Here is a 24,544-nt window from a genome sequence, read left to right on the forward strand (position 1 = left end):
AATTTTTTATTGAAATTTTTTTTTTTTAAAGAATCATGCTTGGGTATACTTTAAAATAAAAATTTTAATTGAAAAACAATCGAACTTTCATAAAATCGAAATAAGTTTTCTTCAGTTTTGAGTTCCAGATCAGCCAGAAATATTGAACCGCTAAAAAAATTTGGGTTCTTCAACTGATTTAATTGTGCCTTCAACTTTATATAATACAAGACGTACAACTCCATTAGACAGCGACCTTTATGCTTTCAAACTCATTTCTAAAGATTTGCTGAAGAAATAATCTGACCAGATGTATCCATTGCTCTATCAACCATCAGCGAAATTATGGATTCTGCTCTCCTTCAATGCATGATGAAATTAGTCTGATTTATAGACCTGGTTGGGCAAATCAGACGCTTCCTTACCAAAAATGCCTACAGGATGAACAGTATTTTCCATAATCTGCCTCAAATGAACAATTATTTTATAAACATTTGCTGCCATAGGAAGTCATTCATAGTTGTCAGCTAGTTTTTGTTCCTGCTGTATTTCTTCCATTTGGCATTTATATTTTGGCAAAGAAGCGTCTTTTGCTTTTTTAATATCATTAATAAGTTGAATCAATATTAGTTTTATTTAGTTTCGCCTTAAAAAAAATCTCAATTACTATTTCTTGGTTAGAGTTGCCTTTTTCATTGAGCCAAATATCACACAGGTCAGCTCATAGTCACCTGCTAAAAATTGATTTGCGCCGGTTGTGCGCAAAAGTGCACATTGGGACAAAGGCATTAAGATCCCAATTAATTACTCTATAACATGCAATTGGAATTATACTTATGCGCCCTTGTGGCTGTTTTATATGTCTTTGCAAAGTTTAATTTTATTTACAAGAAATGATATTTGACAACACTTGCTAATTTTACAATAAATGAATAAAGTCAGTTCAAACATCTAATGTTATTTAAGCCAACGCATAGTAGAAGCCCTAAAAATTCATATCCTTTTTAAATTTCTCAAAAATAATGTCTAGTCATTGAATAACGATGATTTGAAAATCGGCTACCACAAATTGTAAGCTGAAGGCACATGCTTTTCGAAGATAACAGCTGACTTTAACAGCTGTTAGGCTTAACAGTGGACTGTTATTCAACATTTTGGGTACAGTACCTTAAAGTTTGGAGTTTTATTAAGATGTTAACATAAAAAAATTATAAATGTTCATACTTCGCAAAAATAACTAAATACCCGAAAAACGGAAAAATTCCCCATAGTGCACTGTTGGCTTACTATGGGAACTTAATTGTTTAATAACTTTTTTGCCGATGGAGATCTTTATGAAACTTTCAGATTATGACTATAACATAGACATGCATGTATTTGCCAAAGCACAAGTCTCTAGTATTTGAAATACGCTTTTTACATATGTGATGGTGAGGGGGTGAATTAGAGGTGGGGGGTAAATTTTGACAAAAACCGAAATTGTATAAAATGCATTGTTGAGGCATTTGGATATATGCCCTCTTTATTATATAGAATTAGAAAAATATGAAGAAATTGAATTATTAAAATTGTATATGTTAAGAATGGAAATGAAACCACTGTAAAGTAGTTGTTATTGTACGCGCTAGCATGGGAGTGTCGCTCGCCAAACAATCGCTCTCCCGCTGCTCGCGTTTAGATGAGCTTTCTGCTGTGCAAGCTGCGCTTGCGTTGCTGTTAAAATTAAATAAAGTAGTACAAAATTGAACACCGGTGCCAGGCACTTCGTTCGTGCCTATTCAGAGAGACCGCATATTAAAGAATATATTACACACTGGCCCATCGACGGACCAGACTCCTTTTGGAAGGACATTTTTGGCGCCCCCGGGTGGACTCTCTCTTGAATTGAAGGAAGCTGGATTATGAATTTTTTGGATAATCAGGGAAGTATATAAATACATAGAGCACATAGATGACCAAGTAATGCAAGCGATAAATAAATAAATGCATTACTTGAGACATACAAAATAGTAATGTATGTACAATCTACGAATATGTACATTGTGTTAAGCTTATTTAAAATTGAAATTTAATAAAAAATAAAAAAAAATAAGGTGCATAATGTAATTGACCATTGATCTGCAAAAAATTCAATCTCCATTGCCTCGCATAGTCCAAGTTTTCTTTGGCGCCGTTAGTGTGTTACAGTTTTTTGCTCGTTTTCGTCTCGCACTTTCGTTTTGCGCTTGCGCTCACAACTCTCTCTCGCTCGCACGTTTAAGTTCGTTCTCGCTTGCACAGATAATTGCGCTCTTAATTTACGCTCTTCATTTGCATGCTCGCTAGCAATATCGTTTGCACTCGCGCTTACTCACAGTAGCGCTCTCGCATTGCGCTCAAAACTTGCGCTTGTCACTTGGATTTATTGCCGCTCAAAACTTACACTCTCGCTTTGCGCTCATCGTACGAGCTCGATCTACATTTTTATTTCAAGTTTGCAATATCGTTGCGTTCTCACTTGCACATACCGGCGCGCTCTCGCTTGTGCATGTGTAGGTGTGAATGCATTGCACTCAATCGCTCTACAGTCAAATATAAAAATAACTCAATATACCCATACTAATAGTCACTCAACAAACTGGTTGTTGTCTTCGCTATATCGTTAGCAGCTGTCTGTAACAGTCACTCAAGTATAGTTTAACACTGCCAGCGTAATATATTGAGATTTATTACGATCGCGCGCATTTGTTAATATTCTTGACTTGCTCTTCGCTTGTTGTCATACATTAAGTGAATTTTTATTTCTTTCGATTGAAATTGGTTTCAACTGAGCTTCACTTATAGCATCATGACTAATAAGCGAGGAAAGAATAGGTCTATGGACGAGTCATCAACGGAGCGTGTCGAAGCTCTCTTGGCCGTATACAAACATTTTTTTTTTTCTATATATGTTAATTTACAATCTATCCTTATGGACAATCAGTAAATTGTTTGGCAAGCTTTAAAGGGGGGTTACAAAAAGTGAACATTGGCGGGGGCTATAAGTAGCGGTATTACAATACGTATGTGTGTGGGGAGCGAGGAACTGTGAATTACTGGTCCGCAATGTGCGGGAGGTCTAGCGGATGGTGTCTTCTCAGTCTTCTGGTTGTCTAGTAGGTTGATCGCTAGAGGGTTGATGTGCCTGTCCAGACGTGACAGGTAGTTGGTTGACAGTCTGGCCACTTCGTCCTTCACAAAAGGGACGCCGAGCACTTCGTGTAGTTCCACGTTAGTGGTGTAGATGTTGGCGTCAGAGATCAGTCGCAGGGCTTTATTTTGGAAGCGTTGAATGAGATCACGATTGGTGGCGTTAGTGGTGCCCCAGATCGAGATTCCATATGTCCATAGGGGTTTTATAATGACCTTGTATATGAGAAGCTTTAGCCTTATTTTTAGCTTCGATTTTTTGCCTAGTAGCCAGAGGTGTTTTTTTAGTCTCTCGTCCAGCTGCTTTCTTTTTGATAGCAGGTGGGGCTTCCATGTGAGTCTTCTGTCGAGAATAAGGCCGAGGTACTTTGCTGTTACGCGTTCAGGGATAGTGGAGCCGTCTAGCTGGACGGGGGGGCAGTTTCCTCTTCTTAGTGCGAAAGTTGCGTGAGTGGATTTTTCGGCATTGACCATTATATTCCACCTAGTCAACCATGTGTTGACTAGGTCGAGCTGCCTTTGCAGTATGTTGGAAGCGATTTGTGGTGATGAGTCGCTGGCTAGAAAGGCTGTGTCATCTGCGTAGGTGGCGGTTAGCAGTCTGGCGTCCGGGACGATGGGCATGTCAGCGGTGTAGAGCGTGTAAAGCACTGGGCCCAATACGCTTCCCTGGGGGACTCCGGCTCTAACCTGTCTGATGTCGGATTTTTCGTCGCCACATTTTACGTAAAAACTTCTGCCGACAACAAAAGATTTAAGGAGCATGTAGTACGGTGCGGGAAGAGCTGCCTTGAGTTTAAAGAGCAGACCTGTGTGCCAGACTCTGTCGAAAGCCTGTTTGACGTCCAGAAACACCGCAGCGCAGTACTTTTTTTCCTCATAAGCCTCCAGTATTTTCTCGACGATCCTGTGGCATTGCTCTGGTGTTCCGTGACATACCCTGAAGCCAAACTGGTGATGGGGGATCAGACCGGCCTCTTCCAGTATTGGGCGAACTCTACGCAGAAGTAATCTCTCGACTACTTTGGAGAGTACCGCCAATAAACTTATCGGGCGATATGAGGCGAGATTAGCTCCAGGTTTCCCAGGTTTTCGGATCAGGATGATTTCGGCGCATTTCCACTGGGTGAGGAAATGTCCTAACTGAAAGCATTTGTTGACTATGTTGAGTAGAAATTCACGACCAGACTGCGGTAGAGCTTTAATGGCAGGTACATCGACTCCATCATATCCAGGCGACTTGGATGCTTTGAGCTTGCGGATCTCTAATGACAGCTCTTCTGTGGTGACTGCGGGAATTGGGGGAGCCATCTGGCAGGGAATGTCAAGGAAGTCCACTGTCGTGTTTTCGTCCTCGTTAGAGTACCTTGTAAATGGGGTGAAGGCATCGTATAGGTGGGTGGCAAATGCCGCTGCTCTTTCGCTGTCTGATCTGCACCACGTTCCATCTGCTCGCTTAACTGGCTCATTTTTGGTCGTTGGCCTTTTGATGTTTTTAGTGATGCTCCAAAGGTCATGTTGGGGGTGTCCTGGCTCCACTTCTTCTAGGAACTGGTTGATGGATTGCCTTCTCAGGTAGTAGAGCAGCTCCTTGAGTGCTTTTGCAGCTCTGTTGTGCTCTGTTTTGTCCCTGGGGTTGCGAGAGTTGTGCCAGTTACGACGGAGGCGCCTTTTCTCGGCAACCAGAGCAGCTACTTCTGGCGACCAGAGGTGGATGTCCCTATGAGGCACTCTTTTATGGGGTCTAGACAGAGGAGTGGCGTGAGAAACGGCGTTGTGAATTTCAATGTTGAGTTTCTCGACGGCGCAGTCCAGGTCGGCGTTAGTTGTTATTGCGAGCTCTGGATCTAAGCTGTTCTGTAACCACTGTTTGTATATCTGTATATTAGTATTACGTTTGAACAGTCTGCTAGTCTTGGAGTGGGTGCAGGCAGGCATATTGACCAGTAGTTTGACAGCACTGTGGTCAGAGCACAAGTCGATTGCTTGGCCAGTGGCGATTTTGTGTTTCGGGATTCCTTTTGAAATGGCTATGTCCAGCACATCTGGGATCTTGTCACTGTCGGTGGGCCAGTAAGTAGGTTGGCCATCAGAGTGGGTGTCGAGAGAGCTCTCTATTATGCACTTGTACAGCGCTCTGCCTCTGGGATTCGCAGTGCGAGAGCCCCACCAAGTGTGCTTGGCATTGAAGTCGCCTCCAACTATAAATTTCGGGCCAAGGTTGTCCAGGAGATTTTGAAATGGGCCTTGTCCGATGTTATGTCTTGGTGGACAATATGCGGCAGCTATTGTTATGTCACCAGTTGGGCGGATTACTCTGATCTTGGCGCACTGTACCCATACCTCTTGTTGAGCTGGCAGTTCAATGTACTTTATACCGCTTCTTATTATGACAGCCGCTCCTCCGCGGGCAGTGCCATTTGGGTGGTTGACAGATATAACGTCGTAGCCGTTTAGGGTGAAGTAGGATTTGTGGGAAAAGTGGGTTTCAGAGACGAGGAGGATGTCCACGCTTCTAGTTTTCAGGTAGTGCTCTAACTCTGGCCTGCTTTTGCACAGTCCGTTTGCGTTCCAGATGATAATATGGAGATTTACTTGCATTGCTGGGCCACAAGTGACGTGAGCAGTTGCGTTATGGCTGCAAATTGGTCCAACAATTTCTCCATCATGGCTTCCAGTCGGTCCAGTCTGGAATTGGTTTGGGCGGGAGGGGGTGTGTGTGAGGCGTGAGGTGTACCTTGCTGTTGTGGAAATTGTTGTGTTGGCTGCTGTAGACCACGGACTTTACTGGCGTACGACATCCCGGCACAGTAGGCTGTGAGGGGCGGCTTGAAGTTGTGGGTATGTGTCTAGGTTGTGGCGAGTGGAGCTCTTTGGCCTTCTGATAAACCTTGCAGCCTTTATAAGAGGCTGCATGGTTTTCATTGCAGAGAGCACAGCAGGGCGGGGCTTCACGACTCTTAGTGCAATCAATTGAGAGGTGATCCTGTCCGCATTTCACACATCTTGGAGGTAGCTTGCAGTAACGTTGGGAGTGGCCGAGTCCTTGGCAACGATAGCACTGCAGTACGTCTGATGGGGTTTTTGATTTCGAGCCCACGTACAGTATGTCCTTTAGTGGCTAGGTCTTCCTTAATGCTTAATGGGTCTGTGGAGTGATGGAGCCCCTTTATGACGATGCGGTAAGCTCGCTCGTCCTTCGGTTGGAAGGCTTTATAGTTGACTTTGTTGCCATTAAGGTAAGCCTTAAGCTTCGAAAAACTTTCCTTATCGAGAAGATTTATCCGGACGCTGCTATCCTTGCCAGACTTATAGTCAAAATTGATGTTGCCGATGGCCAGAGCAACGTCAGTGATCAGACCTTTAATGTCGCTAACATTCGGGATGAAAATTGGGGGCGGCTTGATCTCCTTGACCAGTGCAGTCTGGGTGGCTGAGGTGGTTGGCAGTGGGTCCGTCGTCGTTTCCATGTCGACTTCATCCAAGTTGTTATCGCTATCGTCAGAAAGGGCTGAGAACCGGTTCTCTCTGCTAAGACTGTTGACATAGTTTAGAAGCGCGGATTTGCGAAAGGGTTCTTTCCTCCTGGTTTCCCCTGGCTCCAGGCTGCTAGCTTCATCATCACTCATTTCCTTGGTGTGTGGGGTCTTGGTTGAGGCTTTCTCAACCTTTGCTTGCTTGGCAGTAGAAGCACCTTTTGCTCACTGCGACTGTGGGATCCTGGTTGGCACTGTCTGCCACTAAGAAGATTACACTAAACCAGTAGAGCCATTTGAAATTGAATGTCGACTTGAGATATTGAACCGCTACATAGAAAAGGCCTTTAAAACACAACAAGAGTTGGACGACATTAACGCAGATTTAGTGCCTCGGTCAACGTTAGAGGATTTGTGTGTGTCAACAAAGGCACTTCTAATGAAGCGAGGTAGTGATAGCCAACCTAAAAGTGAGAGTCCCGCTAACTCTACGATGATTAGCTCAGTGCCACACTCTAGGAATCTACCGAATATAAAGTTGCCAAGATTTAGCGGAGAATATTCGGAATATAAGAATTTCATCGGACTTTTTGAGAGTTTAGTTGACAACGAGCCAGGGCTATCAAATATAGAGAAGTTTAATCACCTGTTTTCATGCTTGGACAAGGAAGCATTAGGTACTGTCAAGGCATATCAGGTGACAGATGCTAATTACCCAAAAGCGTTAGCTGCTTTAAAAAATGTGTACGACAATCAGTGTCTCATATTTTTTAACAGTATTTCGAAACTATTAGACCTCCCACACATGTCCGAACCATCAGCATCGTCTTTGCGCATGCTGATAGACTCAGTCCGTGCCATTTATGAGTCTCTATTATCGCTAGGATCTGATAAGCAGATTTCGAATGCCATGCTCATCCATTTAGTAATGATGAAAGCGGACGCTGGCACGCGCTCTAGGTGGGAAGAGAATCTTGACTACAATAAACTTCCATTGTGGCGAGATTGTGAAGCAGCCTTAAACAGACGGAATCAGCATTTAAGTGCTGAAGAATCATCTGGTCCAAGTCGTAAGGTAGCTCAGGATAGTAAGAAAAGAATTAGAAAAACTTCACTATCTGTCGCTAGTCAGTCACAGAGTCCTAAATGCGTGTTTTGTAAAAAGAATGATCACTTCATTCACTCGTGTTTCTCATTCGCAGCAATACCCTGCCAGAAACGTTTTGCGCTCGCAAAGAGCTATCCGCTCTGCATAAATTGTTTGCGAACAGGACACTCAGTGGCTGCTTGCGAATCAGCCCACTGTCGTGTGTGCTCTAAGCCGCACCATACCATACTGCATAGATACAGCTCTGAGGCGGCTCAAAGTAGCTCAGCAGTTGTATCAGCAGTCCCTCGTGTCACTTCGTCACAGATTTCATCTGTAAATCACGCACGGATAGCCTCTGATCAAGTTCATTTGGCAACTGCAGTTGTGAAAATAAAAGATCAATCTGGATCTTATCACTTAGCTAGAGCCTTATTAGATTCGGGCTCGCAAGTTAATTTTATAACTGAAGAACTTGCAAAACAGTTGAAATTAGAAAGGCAAAGATCTGGGATTCAATTGTTGGGCATTGCTAATTGTCAGTCATCTGTTCGTCACAGCGTTCAAACTTCGATAGCGTCCCGAACGGACGACCTAGAAATCCGAACAGACTTTGGTGTGTTACGTTCCATTTCGTCGTATCAACCAGAGAAGCACACTGAAGAGATCAAGGTACCTGAGAACGTACAATTAGCTGATCCTCAGTTCCACAAGCCACAACGTATTGATTTGTTGCTCGGTGCTGATATCTTTTTTGATATATTACGAGAAGGCAAAATAAAGGGACCTGACGACAGCCCAACATTGCAATTGACTGCCTTTGGTTGGATTGTATCTGGTCGCTGCCGAACATTGAATGCAGCTACTAGTTCGTCGACTTTCATTAGCGTCGTAGCCGACGACATAGCTATAGATTCGATAGTTCGCAAATTCTGGGAGTTGGAAGAAAAGCCAAATACAATTAATTCGAATTTGTATACCCCAGAGCAACAACTGTGTGAGAAGTCATTTGTGGAGACTATTTGCCAAACTACTTCGGGTCGTTTCAGAGTGTCGCTGCCATTCAAATCAAGCCCACATTGTCTTGGTACGTCTTATGAGACAGCCAAGAGACGATTTCTGGCCTTGGAAAGAAGAATGAGCAAGCAAGAAGACATTCGGCCAATGTACATTGACTTTATGAAAGAGTACTTGGCCTTGGGTCACATGAGCCCAACTGACAATCAAATTCCGAGAGAGCCGCATTATTTCATCCCATATTGTTATACTTCTAGCTTTTCGCTATAGAGAAATAATAGAGTTTTTATATTTCAGTTTAGTTATATGATTAAGTTTATTTTATCAGATTAATTTTCAGTTACATCAATACGTCTATACACTTTAGAATATTTAAAGAAAGAGAGAGATCATTATTCAGAGTGACCAGATATTTACATATGATAAAATACATTAATACCATTAGAATTGAATCTGGTATTTAACCGATAGTTTAATACTATTTATAATAATGTTATTATTGTTATCGTATTTCAACACGCCCTCCTCAAAAATAACATTATTATAAATCTTACAAGTAATATTACAAAAATTAAATTCAAGAAATGTTAGACTAAAGTGGTTGGTGTGCTGTCTGGGAAGTGTTAAATGATCCAGCATTCGCTGCAAGGATACGGGGAAAACCCAGAAAACCCCGATCAGATCATTAAAAAAAACTTAAATACATATTCTTCACATACGATTCACAAAAATTTCAAATTATGTTAACTTATACAAAATAAACAAAATTAATTCAAATTAATATATATTAAAAAGTATTTTGACTTAGTTTAGTTTAAAAAAACTTCATTAACAAATCCTTTAGCATTCAATACATTCATTGTAATCCAAGTTTGCTTCTTAATTCCACGAAGCGTCCAGCGACCAATGGTTTTGTTAGAATGTCCGCCAGCTGATTCTCTGTAGGAATATACTCAATAATAATAATATTATTCTCTATTTGCTCTCTGGCGAAATGATATTTTATATCAATGTGTTTTGACCTTTTATGACTTGATGGATTGCTAGCTATACTGATGCAACCCTGATTATCTTCAAATATTTTTATTTGATTATTCAATTTAATATTAATATTTTCTGAGATAACGCCTCTCTTACTGCTTCGAATAATGCCATATATTCTGCCTCAGTAGATGAGGCTGCTACTGAATTTTGCTTCTTAGTATTCCAACAAATAAGGTTTGAATTATACATTTTGAATAGATAGCCTGTTGTACTTCTTCTGTCAATCTCATTTCCTCCCCAATCTGAGTCAACATACCCAACAAACATATGTGCATAATCCGAGTTTCTAGTAAAAACTAGTTTCATGTCAATATTTGCTTTCAAATACCTCAGAATTCTTTTTAATCCTTGCCATAGTTCTATATTATTTTTATTAGTGTATCCACTCAGAATATTGATGGCTGTAGCTATATCAGGCCGTGTACACAGCATTATGTACATTAAACTACCAACTAAACTACGACAAGGGGCATCGTAACTTGCATCGGAGTTCAGCATTTCATAGTTTAGCTTACTTGGAAGTGGAGTGCTAACAGTTTTGCGTTCTAGCATATTATATTTGTGCAAAACTTTTCTAATATATGCAGATTGACTTAATGATATTTTATCCTCCTCGACTTCAATTTTCATTCCGATGAAGTATCTAATTTCGCCCAAGTCAGTCATTCTAAATTTTGTTTTTAAATATTCTTTAAAGTTATTCATTACGCTTATATCTGATGTTGCTATAACTAAATCGTCCACATATAGTAATACATATATGTTCTTATTTATATCCCCATTATCTTTTACATATATACAGGGATCAACAGGTGAATTTTTAAATTTGAAATCTCTTAACACCTGCTCAAACACTTCAAACCACTTCAAACCATATTGCTGCTTGTTTAAGCCCATAAATAGTTTTATTTAATTTGCACACATTTTCATTATTACAGACAATTCCTTGAAGGATTTTCATAAATATATCTTCCTTCAATGTACTATTAAGAAATGCCGTTTTTACATTCATATGATGCACTTTGAAACTATATTGGTTTGCAATGGACAATATTATGCGAAAACTAGAAATTCTAGCAACAGGGGCAAATGTTTCATTGTAATCTATTTGATACTTTTGTGTGAAACCTCGTGCAACTAATCTTGCTTTATATCTTACAGGATTACCTGTTTCGTCATGTTTCAAATTAAACACCCATTTGCTATCTACAATATTCTTATTTTCAGGTCTTTTAACAATAGTCCATGTCTTGTTTAATTCATGTGCTAATAATTCTTCTTTAATAGCTTCTTCCCATAACGTCTTATCTTTTCTACTTCTTATTTCGTCGTATGTGTAGGGAGTTTCATTGAAAATAGTGTGAGCGTTCATTATGTATTTATTTAAATTTTCGTTATCTTCGTTGTAGGATATTTGTGGCTTATTCTTGAGTCTATCACTTCGAATCTTTGCGATATCACTCTCATTATTTTCCTTTTCCATTCAGGAAACTATCTTTATCATCCTTATTCTCATTCAGGAAATTATCTTTATCATCCTTACTCTCATTCAGGAAATTATCTTTAACTCCTCTCGAGTTAACCATATTCGTCTCATCGACTACCACATCCCTAGCAATAAAGAACTTTTCACTTTCAATGTCCCATAATTTGTAGCCGTTGGGTTCATACCCTACAAGAATACTTTTAAATGATTTATTGTCAAATTTCTGTTTTCTATTCTTGTTGTGCACATACACAGTTGAACCAAATATTTTTAAATATTTTAAAGTTGGCTTTCTATTATGCCACATTTCATATGGAGTGATAGCATGATCTCCAAGTGCCTTACTTGGAGTTCTATTTATTAAGTATGTGGCCGTCAGCACATCTTCACCCCAAAAAGACTTATCTAAACTCGCACCATTTATCATGGCACGAGCTTTTTTTGTTATTGTTCTGATCATTCGTTCCGAAACTCCATTTAACTGGGGAGTATACGGTACAGTTAAATGGTAACTAATTCCTTTCAAAACACTCGATAGGTATTCCCGCCCATTGTCAATATACAAGTTGACAACTTTAGCATTAAAATGGGATTCACTTTTAGCCACAAAATCTTTAAACATATTAAACACATCAGACTTATGTTTAATTAAATAAGTAACACAATAATGTGTAAACTGATCTACAAAAATAACATAGTAGTTTTTGTCATTTATAGTAGTGGGTGTTATAGGGCCGCAGACATCAGAATGAACAACTAGCAAAGGTCTATTTATATGTTCTTTATTCTTTTGCTTTTCGAGCTTAAGTCTTGCTTGTTTCCCATTTAAGCATGCCTCACATATATCGTCTGCAGGATTAACATTATCAAGAAGTCTATTGTCACTAAATAAATTTCTTCTTTTAATTTCTAGTATTTTTCCTTTGCTAATATGACCTAATCTTTCATGCCACAGTTTATATACATTTTTATTTTCAACATTTATTTTATACGCTTTAAATTCAAGAATTGGCATATCGTACGCACCTGGATTTTCAGCAATCGTGATTCCATTCTTTGTCAGTTTTACTCCAAGCTCATCAAATACTACTGCCACGCCAGACTCTTGCAGCCTCTTTACAGAGATCAAATTCTCTGTAAGTTCTTCGCAGTACAACACGTCCTCGAGTGTTATATTATAATCATTTTCCAGTCGAACAACTCCTCGTTTTGTTGCAAAGATGAAAGCATCATTCTTGGCGACAGCTATTTTTAAAGGTGTCTCCAAAATTCTATGATCCGTTAAAAAAGGGTATCATCCTTAATGAGGTGGTCAGAAGCACCCGAATCGAGGATGAATTTCACGTTCTTATTGTTATTTGTATTTTCATTTACACTTCTGAGCATAAACGCAAAACCTTGATTATTTGCTTGCTTGACTGTTGCAATATGTGCACTAGACGCGGCATTGGTTGTATTTTCTTTGTTTTATACCCTGAACCCATTGAAAATGGGAATATAATGGTTTTGTGAAAAACTATGTAACGGGCAGAAGGAGGCGTGGCAGACCCCACAAAGTATATATATTCTTGATCAGCGTGACGAGCTGAGTCGATATAGCCCTGTCCGTCTGTCCGTCCGTCCATCCGTATGAGTGCGTCGATCTCAGAAGTTATAAGAGCTAGAGAGCTGAAATTTGGCATGCATACTCGTGTGTACCATACGCAGTTTGCTTCATTTTTTCGATAACTTTTTTATCGAGAATAATCGAAAAATTGATTTTGTTTTTTTTAGCCTAATTTGAACATTTTTAGATCTGGAGTCTTCAAAATTGTGTTGTATGTAAAGTTAATCGATACAAAGATTTTGTAATTTACAGATTTTGGATACCACGCCCCCTTTTCCCCAAATTTGTAAAAAACGCATTTCAAGTACTAGAGACTTGTGCTTTGGAATGTACACACATATTCATCATATGATTACACTCTGAAAGTTTCATTAAGATCGTATGTCTACAAAAGAAATTATTTGACAAATAAATTCTTATAATATTGCCCACACTGCAGCGCAGCCCAACCGCAGTCGCTGCTTACTGCGCAGTTAGCAGAGCGCAGGCTTATGCGTGCGTGTGGATGCATGTGTATGTATGTGTGCATAAAAGAGGTGCAGAATAATTAGAATATCAGCTTAGAGGGTTCAGGGTATCTCCTAGTCGAGCAGTCTCGACTGGAGCCTTCTTACTTGTTTTATCATTGTTTATTTGTTTATTATAACTATAGCAATTTCCTTTTATGTGACCTAATTTGCCACAGTGGTGACATTTTATATTAATTCTACCTGTTGTTGTATTTTCTTTGTTTTTATCATTGTTTATTTGTTTATTATAACTATAGCAATTTCTTTTTATGTGACCTAATTTGCCACAGTGGTGACATTTTATATTAATTCTATCTGTTCCTTTAATTGGTCTCTTTTGCACTGTGCTTCTACCTTTAAACATATGTTTTTTATTAAAATTGCTATTGTGTCTCACAACTGCCTTCAACACCTTGCTACTAGTGTCATTTCTATTGTTCTTTATCTTAATTTCAAAATCTAACAATTTGTCTTTAACAAAAGCTAACGAAATAAACTCATCTGCCAAAGTCTCAATTGCCGTAACGACGCTATCATAAGTTGAGGGCAACACCATTAATAACTGTGTAACTTTTTCCATCTCACTCATCGTTGCACCTGCTGCTAGAATTTCACTTATGATTTCATCAAATTTTATAAAAAACAAGTAAGAAAATTCTAGTCGAGAGTGCTCGACTAGATACTACCCTGAACCCAACAAATAAAAATGCTCATTTAGTATGGCTGAAATTTCAATTTCAATGTATTTAAAAATATAAATAAAATACCAAACTCATTTAATAAAATATAAAAATATTTTGAAACAATTAAAAAAAATTAACATCAGTGTTGCACCGATCGGGATTCGAACCGCGACTTCTTGATCGAGCGTCATGCAGCTAACACACTAGGCCACCCCACTCCTGCTGGTGGCGCTGGCAAAACTCAAATAGATTCACTGCTGCTGCGCCATCTACCAAAACTAAACGAAACTAACAGCTGATGTGATGTTTTTGTTGTAGCTGCTGCACGTGCGTTTGTTAATTGGCCAAATATTTGATTATTTTTTAATAATTTTTGACTGAACGGAATTTAATGAAACTTTCAGCATATGATCTACATATTATATTGAATATTTGAGAAATTTAAAAAAAGAAAAATCATTCACAATTAGCTATAGAGGCATCTGATTTGAACTTGAATGTTTTTAGTCGATAAAAACATAACGGGATGATTTTTCGAATTTTAAAAGCAAACTCGACGTCCGCGCTGTATATACGGTCATTTTAAAAAAAAATTCAAGTCTCTAGCTCTTATATCTTCGGAAATCGACGCGTTCAAACATACGGACAGACGGACAGACGGACGGACGGACAGACGGACAGACGGACAGACAGACAGACGGACAGGGCCAAATCGACTCAGCTCGTCGCCCTGATCAAGAATATATATACTTTGTGGGGTCTGCCACGCCTCCTTCTGCCTGTTACATACATTTCAACAAAACCATTATACCCTGATTTCCCATTTTCAATGGGTTCAGGGTATAAAAAGTTGATAGTTACATTTCACTAGTTAATTGAAGTGCAGTTAGACGCTTACGAGCAGTTAACTGACTTGTAAGACTTCTGCGTTCATAAATTGAATCTAATTTTTCAAAAATTTCTCGTGAAGAGACATTGTTTTTCGCAAAGTTTAAATATGAGTCACTCAAATGTTGGACTATTGTGCTTTTCGCGCATCTCTCCGCTTTTTTCCACGAATCGTCAATTTCATGTGGAATAGCTTCATCGACAACTTTTAGCACATCTAATTCGGCAAGTGCTTCCCTGATTCGAAATTTCCATACGGAATATTTTTGACCTCCAAATGGAATAATATTATATTTGTTTTTATCCATTTCAATATTGGAATGCAAATACTGTTCAAAATAAAACCAAAAATATATATGCGAAAAAAATGCACGCGAATTAATTTCACAAGAACTAATATGAATTTATTTTCTCTAAAACGGCATGGACTGGGCCCATAACCTGTTGTACTTCTAGCTTTTCGCTATAGAGAACTAATACAGTTTTTATATTTCAGTTTAGTAATATGATTAAGTTTATTTTATCAGATTAATTTTCAGTTACACCAATACGTCTATACACTTTAGAATATTTAAAGAAAGAGAGAGATCATAATTCAGAGTGACCAGATATTTACATATGATAAAATACATTAATACCATTAGAATTGAATCTGGTATTTAACCGATAGTTTAATACTATTTATAATAATGTTATTATTGTTATCGTATTTCAACACGCCCTCCTCAAAAATAACATTATTATAAATCTTACAAGTAATATTACAAAAATTAAATTCAAGAAATGTTAGACTAAAGTGGTTGGTGTGCTGTCTGGGAAGTGTTAAATGATCCAGCATTCGCTGCAAGGATACGGGGAAAACCCAGAAAACCCCGATCAGATCATTAAAAAAAACTTAAATACATATTCTTCACATACGATTCACAAAAATTTCAAATTATGTTAACTTATACAAAATAAACAAAATTAATTCAAATTAATATATATTAAAAAGTATTTTGACTTAGTTTAGTTTAAAAAAACTTCATTAACAAATCCTTTAGCATTCAATACATTCATTGTAATCCAAGTTTGCTTCTTAATTCCACGAAGCGTCCAGCGACCAATGGTTTTGTTAGAATGTCCGCCAGCTGATTGTCTGTAGGAATATACTCAATAATAATAATATTATTCTCTATTTGCTCTCTGGCGAAATGATATTTTATATCAATGTGTTTTGACCTTTTATGACTTGATGGATTGCTAGCTATACTGATGCAACCCTGATTATCTTCAAATATTTTTATTTGATTATTCAATTTAATATTAATACTTTCTGAGATTGATTTTAACCATAACGCCTCTCTTACTGCTTCGAATAATGCCATATATTCTGCCTCAGTAGATGAGGCTGCTACTGAATTTTGCTTCTTAGTATTCCAACAAATAAGGTTTGAATTATACATTTTGAATAGATAGCCTGTTGTACTTCTTCTGTCAATCTCATTTCCTCCCCAATCTGAGTCAACATACCCAACAAACATATGTGCATAATCCGAGTTTCTAGTAAAAACTAGTTTCATGTCAATATTTGCTTTCAAATACCTCAGAATTCTTTTTAATCCTTGCCATAGTTCTATATTATTTTTATTAGTGTATCTACTCAGAATATTGATGGCTGTAGCTATATCAGGCCGTGTACACAGCATTATGTACATTAAACTACCAACTAAACTACGACAAGGGGCATCGTAACTTGCATCGGAGTTCAGCATTTCATAGTTTAGCTTACTTGGAAGTGGAGTGCTAACAGTTTTGCATTCTAGCATATTATATTTGTGCAAAACTTTGCTAATATATGCAGATTGACTTAATAATATTTTATCCTCCTCGACTTCAATTTTCATTCCGATGAAGTATCTAATTTCGCCCAAGTCAGTCATTCTAAATTTTGTTTTTAAATATTCTTTAAAGTTATTCATTACGCTTATATCTGATGTTGCTATAACTAAATCGTCCACATATAGTAATACATATATGTTCTTATTTATATCCCAATTATCTTTTACATATATACAGGGATCAACAGGTGAATTTTTAAATTTGAAATCTCTTAACACCTGCTCAAACACTTCAAACCAGCATATTGCTGCTTGTTTAAGCCCATAAATAGTTTTATTTAATTTGCACACATTTTCATTATTACAGACAATTCCTTGAAGGATTTTCATAAATATATCTTCCTTCAATGTACTATTAAGAAATGCCGTTTTTACATTCATATGATGCACTTTGAAACTATATTGGTTTGCAATGGACAATATTATGCGAAAACTAGAAATTCTAGCAACAGGGGCAAATGTTTCATTGTAATCTATTTGATACTTTTGTGTGAAACCTCGTGCAACTAATCTTGCTTTATATCTTACAGGATTACCTGTTTCGTCATGTTTCAAACTAAACACCCATTTGCTATCTACAATATTCTTATTTTCAGGTCTTTTAACAATAGTCCATGTCTTGTTTAATTCATGTGCTAATAATTCTTCTTTAATAGCTTCTTCCCATAACGTCTTATCTTTTCTACTTCTTATTTCGTCGTATGTGTAGGGAGTTTCATTGAAAATAGTGTGAGCGTTCATTATGTATTTATTTAAATTTTCGTTATCTTCGTTGTAGGATATTTGTGGCTTATTCTTGAGTCTATCACTTCGAATCTTTGCGATATCACTCTCATTATTTTCCTTACTCTCATTCGGGAAACTATCTTCATCGTCCTTACTCTCATTCAGGAAACTATCTTTATCATCCTTATTCTCATTCAGGAAGATATCTTTATCATCCTTACTCTCATTCAGGAAATTATCTTTAACTCCTCTCGAGTTAACCATATTCGTCTCATCGACTACCACATCCCTAGCAATAAAGAACTTTTCACTTTCAATGTCCCATAATTTGTAGCCGTTGGGTTCATACCCTACAAGAATACTTTTAAATGATTTATTGTCAAATTTCTGTTTTCTATTCTTGTTGTGCACATACACAGTTGAACCAAATATTTTTAAATATTTTAAAGTTGGCTTTCTATTATGCCACATTTCATATGGAGTGATAGCATGATCTCCAAGTGCCTTACTTGGAGTTCTATTTATTAAGTATGTGGCCGTCAGCACATCTTCACCCCAAAAAGACTTATCTAAACTCGCACCATTTATCATGGCACGAGCTTTTTTTGTTATTGTTCTGATCATTCGTTCCGAAACTCCATTTAACTGGGGAGTATACGGTACAGTTAAATGGTAACTAATTCCTTTCAAAACACTCGATAGGTATTCCCGCCCATTGTCAATATACAAGTTGACAACTTTAGCATTAAAATGGGATTCACTTTTAGCCACAAAATCTTTAAACATATTAAACACATCAGACTTATGTTTAATTAAATAAGTAACACAATAATGTGTAAACTGATCTACAAAAATAACATAGTAGTTTTTGTCATTTATAGTAGTGGGTGTTATAGGGCCGCAGACATCAGAATGAACAACTAGCAAAGGTCTATTTATATGTTCTTTATTCTTTTGCTTTTCGAGCTTAAGTCTTGCTTGTTTCCCATTTAAGCATGCCTCACATATATCGTCTGCAGGATTAACATTATCAAGAAGTCTATTGTCACTAAATAAATTTCTTCTTTTAATTTCTAGTATTTTTCCTTTGCTAATATGACCTAATCTTTCATGCCACAGTTTATATACATTTTTATTTTCAACATTTATTTTATACGCTTTAAATTCAAGAATTGGCATATCGTACGCACCTGGATTTTCAGCAATCGTGATTCCATTCTTTGTCAGTTTTACTCCAAGCTCATCAAATACTACTGCCACGCCAGACTCTTGCAGCCTCTTTACAGAGATCAAATTCTCTGTAAGTTCTTCGCAGTACAACACGTCCTCGAGTGTTATATTATAATCATTTTCCAGTCGAACAACTCCTCGTTTTGTTGCAAAGATGAAAGCATCATTCTTGGCGACAGCTATTTTTAAAGGTGTCTCCAAAATTCTATGATCCGTTAAAAAAGGGTATCATCCTTAATGAGGTGGTCAGAAGCACCCGAATCGAGGATGAATTTCACGTTCTTATTGTTATTTGTATTTTCATTTACACTTCTGAGCATAAACGCAAAACCTTGATTATTTGCTTGCTTGACTGTTGCAATATGTGCACTAGACGCGGCATTGGTTGTATTTTCTTTGTTTTATACCCTGAACCCATTGAAAATGGGAATATAATGGTTTTGTGAAAAACTATGTAACGGGCAGAAGGAGGCGTGGCAGACCCCACAAAGTATATATATTCTTGATCAGCGTGACGAGCTGAGTCGATATAGCCCTGTCCGTCTGTCCGTCCGTCCATCCGTATGAGTGCGTCGATCTCAGAAGTTATAAGAGCTAGAGAGCTGAAATTTGGCATGCATACTCGTGTGTACCATACGCAGTTTGCTTTGTTTTTTCGATAACTCGTCCGATAACTTTTTTATCGAGAATAATCGAAAAATTGATTTTGTTTTTTTAGCCTAACTTGAACATTTTTAGACCTGGAGTCTTCAAAATTGTGTTGTATGTAAAGTTAATCGATACAAAGATTTTGTAATTTACAGATTTTGGATACCACGCCCCCTTTTCCCCAAATTTGTAAAAAACGCATTTCAAGTACTAGAGACTTGTGCTTTGGAATGTACACACATATTCATCATATGATTACACTCTGAAAGTTTCATTAAGATCGTATGTCTACAAAAGAAATTATTTGACAAATAAATTCTTATAATATTGCCCACACTGCAGCGCAGCCCAACCGCAGTCGCTGCTTACTGCGCAGTTAGCAGAGCGCAGGCTTATGCGTGCGTGTGGATGCATGTGTATGTATGTGTGCATAAAAGAGGTGCAGAATAATTAGAATATCAGCTTAGAGGGTTCAGGGTATCTCCTAGTCGAGCAGTCTCGACTGGAGCCTTCTTACTTGTTTTATCATTGTTTATTTGTTTATTATAACTATAGCAATTTCCTTTTATGTGACCTAATTTGCCACAGTGGTGACATTTTATATTAATTCTACCTGTTGTTGTATTTTCTTTGTTTTTATCATTGTTTATTTGTTTATTATAACTATAGCAATTTCTTTTTATGTGACCTAATTTGCCACAGTGGTGACATTTTATATTAATTCTATCTGTTCCTTTAATTGGTCTCTTTTGCACTGTGCTTCTACCTTTAAACATATGTTTTTTATTAAAATTGCTATTGTGTCTCACAACTGCCTTCAACACCTTGCTACTAGTGTCATTTCTATTGTTCTTTATCTTAATTTCAAAATCTAACAATTTGTCTTTAACAAAAGCTAACGAAATAAACTCATCTGCCAAAGTCTCAATTGCCGTAACGACGCTATCATAAGTTGAGGGCAACATCATTAATAACTGTGTAACTTTTTCCATCTCACTCATCGTTGCACCTGCTGCTAGAATTTCACTTATGATTTCATCAAATTTTATAAAAAAAAGTTGATAGTTACATTTCACTAGTTAATTGAAGTGCAGTTAGACGCTTACGAGCAGTTAACTGACTTGTAAGACTTCTGCGTTCATAAATTGAATCTAATTTTTCAAAAATTTCTCGTGAAGAGACATTGTTTTTCGCAAAGTTTAAATATGAGTCACTCAAATGTTGGACTATTGTGCTTTTCGCGCATCTCTCCGCCTTTTTCCACGAATCGTCAATTTCATGTGGAATAGCTTCATCGACAACTTTTAGCACATCTAATTCGGCAAGTGCTTCCCTGATTCGAAATTTCCATACGGAATATTTTTGACCTCCAAATGGAATAATATTATATTTGTTTTTATCCATTTCAATATTGGAATGCAAATACTGTTCAAAATAAAACCAAAAATATATATGCGAAAAAAAAGCACGCGAATTAATTTCACAAGAACTAATATGAATTTATTTTCTCTAAAACGGCATGGACTGGGTCCATAACCTGTTGTACTTCTAGCTTTTCGCTATAGAGAACTAATACAGTTTTTATATTTCAGTTTAGTAATATGATTAAGTTTATTTTATCAGATTAATTTTCAGTTACACCAATACGTCTATACACTTTAGAATATTTAAAGAAAGAGAGAGATCATAATTCAGAGTGACCAGATATTTACATATGATAAAATACATTAATACCATTAGAATTGAATCTGGTATTTAACCGATAGTTTAATACTATTTATAATAATGTTATTATTGTTATCGTATTTCAACACATATCAATGCGTGCTAAGACCGCACAGCGCATCCACTAAACTTCGAGTAGTGTTTGATGCATCTACCAAGTCCTCCTCTCAATTGTCGCTAAATGATCTACTCATGGTGGGTCCGACCATCCAGCCGCAGTTATGGGAGACTTTTCTAAGATTTCGACTTTGTCCTTGGGCTGCTACAGCAGACATCGCTAAAATGTACCGTCAAATTAAGCTTGACGAGTCCCACCGCAACTTTCAACTTATTCTGTGGAGGGAAACGCCCACTGATCCGTTACAAATCTTTCGATTAAACACAGTAACGTATGGGACAGCGACTGCTCCATTCTTAGCAATTCGATGTTTAAAACATCTAAGTGACTTGCATGCTTCCACTCATCCATCTGCTGCAAGATCGTTAGCCCAAGATTTTTATGTTGATAATTTGTTGACAGGAGCAGATAGCGTTGAAGAATTGTGCTTGTTGCATCGGGACTTGATAGCAATTCTTCAAACGTTTGGGTTTCCTCTCACAAAATGGTCGTCCAATTGTAAACAACTTGCAGCACAACCAGCTAGAAGCGATATAGTTATTGGTCATCAAGAGGACACAAAAACATTGGGATTAATTTGGAATCCGATGAATGACAGTTTTCGATATTCCATGAACTGTCCAGTAGAAGTTCAACAGACCAAAAGATCCGTTTTGTCATTTGTAGCAAGATTATACGACCCCTTAGGTTTGTTAAGTCCGATCGTACCTCCTGCGAAGGTCCTTTTACAGGAAATGTGGTTGCACAAACTTGGGTGGGATGACCAATTGCCTGTTCAAATGAGGCAAGAATTTGAGGCAGTAACTAGCTGTTTTTCAAATCTAAACTCGTTGCATATACCTCGTTACGTTGGCACACTTAAATCGAAGGGATGTCCAATCAAGTAAGAAAATCAAGTAAAGAAAATACTTGATTGTCCTATTAATCAAGTCACATTTTAGTCAGACTCTGAGGTGGTGCTTCATTGGCTGCGAATGCATTCATCTAGCTTGAATACATTCGTTGCTAATCGCGTTGCAACCATCCAAGAGTTGACAACTAACGTATCTTGGCGTCATGTACCAACGAAAGATAGCCCAGCAGATATTGTATCTCGGGGATGTTCAGTTGAGGAGCTTAAGACATCATTGTGGTTTTGCGGACCAGGATTTTCAAAGCTTTCTGACACGTTGTGGCCAGCCAACCCACAAATTACATTATCAAAAGAGTTAGAGCTGCTAGAGAAGCGTAGAACTGCAATTACTATGATCGCGGTCGATGAGGTGACAAACCCCATCGCACAACTTATTGAATCAACTTCGTCATTCTCTAAGCTACTCCGCATCGTTGCATATATGTTCCGCTTTATCAATGGAAAACAAGAGAGTCATTCTACACTTGCTCCTACAGCTTCTGAGTTAAGCTTCGCATTCCTTGCAGTCATATCTGTAATTCAACACATCGAATTCAGCGAAGAAATTAAAAAAGTAAAGAAATCAATCGGGTTGCAACCGTCATTGCAAAATCTGACGCCTTTTTTGCACCCACATCAGCATGGCAGGCGTGTGTTGTGGTTGCTACGAGTCGGAGGTCGTCTATTGAAGGCACTACTAGCACATAATGCCAAATTCCCCTTGTTGCTTCCAAAAAGGTGTCGCTTTGTGACGCTTTATTTGGAGCATTTGCATCGCTCTCATTGCCACGCCAATCCACTGGTACTAATGGGCCTCCTTCGTCAGCAGGTGTGGCTGGTCAATGCTCGAGAGGCTTGCAGTGCAGTAGTTAGAAAATGTGTACATTGTTTTAGCTACAAACCGAAACTCTTATCCCAAATAATGGGCAATCTTCCCGCTGATCGCTTACATGGTAATAGGCCATTTCGCTTCGAATTCGTGGCAAATCGCCAGTCAAAATGTATATTGCCATATTTGTTTGTTTCACCTCGAAGGCAGTGCATCTTGAATTAGTCACCGATTTAACCTCAAATTCATTTCTGATGTGTTTATCCAGGTTCGTTGGTCGACGTGGGCTTATCCGGAAGCTGTATTGCGACAATGCCACCAATTTCGTGGGTGCTGCACGCACGGTGGACCTCAAGGCAACTTTTCATGGCAACACAGCGGCTATGGAAACGTTTGTTGCGGAGCGGGGCATGGAGTTTGTTTTCATCCCTCCTCGAGCGCCGCATTTTGGCGGCCTTTGGGAAGTGGCGGTGAAATCCGCGAAGGATTTGCTGCTGAAAGCTATGGGCAGCGCTCGATTACGGCAAGACGAGGTGGCCACCGTGCTGGTCGAGGTCGAGGCCGTACTCAACTCGCGGCCAATGATCGCTCCCAGCAGCAACCCCAACGACGGCGAAGTGCTCACGCCAGGGCACTTCCTAATAGGGGGAACACTCGCGCCGCTGGCAGCTGATATCCAACATCAAGCGTCGGTTTTGGATCGACTGGTCAAGGGACTACCTGCTCAGCCTACAGCAGCGGTCAAAATGGACGAAGGATAGGCAGAACCTACAGGTCGGAGCAGTCGTGCTCGTGGGAGACGACAACGCTCCTCCACAACAGTGGATGCTAGGCGTGGTAGCGGAAGCCATAGCCGGAGGAGATGGTAGAGTGCGCGTAATTGTCGTTAAGACAAAAAATGGCACATACAAAAGGGCTATTCATCGTGTTGCCCCACTGCCACTCAACTAATACCCCATATTATTGAAGCCCTGCGGCCTTTCAACGCGGCCGATGTTGAGGCATTTGGATATATGCCCTCTTTATTATATAGAATTAGAAAAATATGAAGAAATTTAATTATTAAAATTGTATATGTTAAGAATGGAAATGAAACCACTGTAAAGTAGTTGTTATTGTACGCGCTAGCATGGGAGTGTCGCTCGCCAAACAATTGCTCTCCCGCTGCTCTCCCGCTGCGCTTGCGTTGCTGTTAAAATTAAATAAAGTAGTACAAAATTGAACACCGGTGCCAGCACTTCGTTCGCGCCTATTCAGAGAGACCGCAAGTTGCAGTCTACATATTAAAGAATATATTACACACTGGCCCATCGACGGACCAGACTCCTTTTGGAAGGACATGCATATAAGTATACAAAAAAATTTAGACTAGCTTTAAAGATGTAAGAGATATACATTTATTACTGGTTTTCGATAATGTTTTTAATCGATAACAAAATAACAGGGCAAGTTGTCGATATTTAAAACAAAACTCGATATGCGCGTGCTATACACGGACCTAGGAAAAAATTTCAAGTCTCTAGCTTTTATATCTTCTGACGGACAGAGCTAAA

The 24,544-nt window shown here is 38.4% G+C and overlaps 1 protein-coding gene across 1 annotated transcript; it reads left to right on the forward strand.

The window, feature by feature from the left end:
• The first annotated feature begins 244 nt into the window (after positions 1–244).
• Positions 245–23,797, forward strand: LOC149268170 (uncharacterized). Its single transcript, XM_089475044.1, has one exon. The coding sequence runs from the start codon at positions 23,162–23,164 to the stop codon at positions 23,750–23,752; it is 591 nt and encodes a 196-aa protein (XP_089331170.1). The 5' UTR covers positions 245–23,161; the 3' UTR covers positions 23,753–23,797.
• The last annotated feature ends 747 nt before the right edge of the window (positions 23,798–24,544 follow it).

This window comes from Drosophila arizonae, chromosome X (genome assembly GCF_054131065.1).
Source record: "Drosophila arizonae isolate 15081-1271.41 chromosome X, UAZ_ARI_1.0, whole genome shotgun sequence".
Lineage (NCBI taxonomy): Eukaryota > Metazoa > Arthropoda > Insecta > Diptera > Drosophilidae > Drosophila > Drosophila arizonae.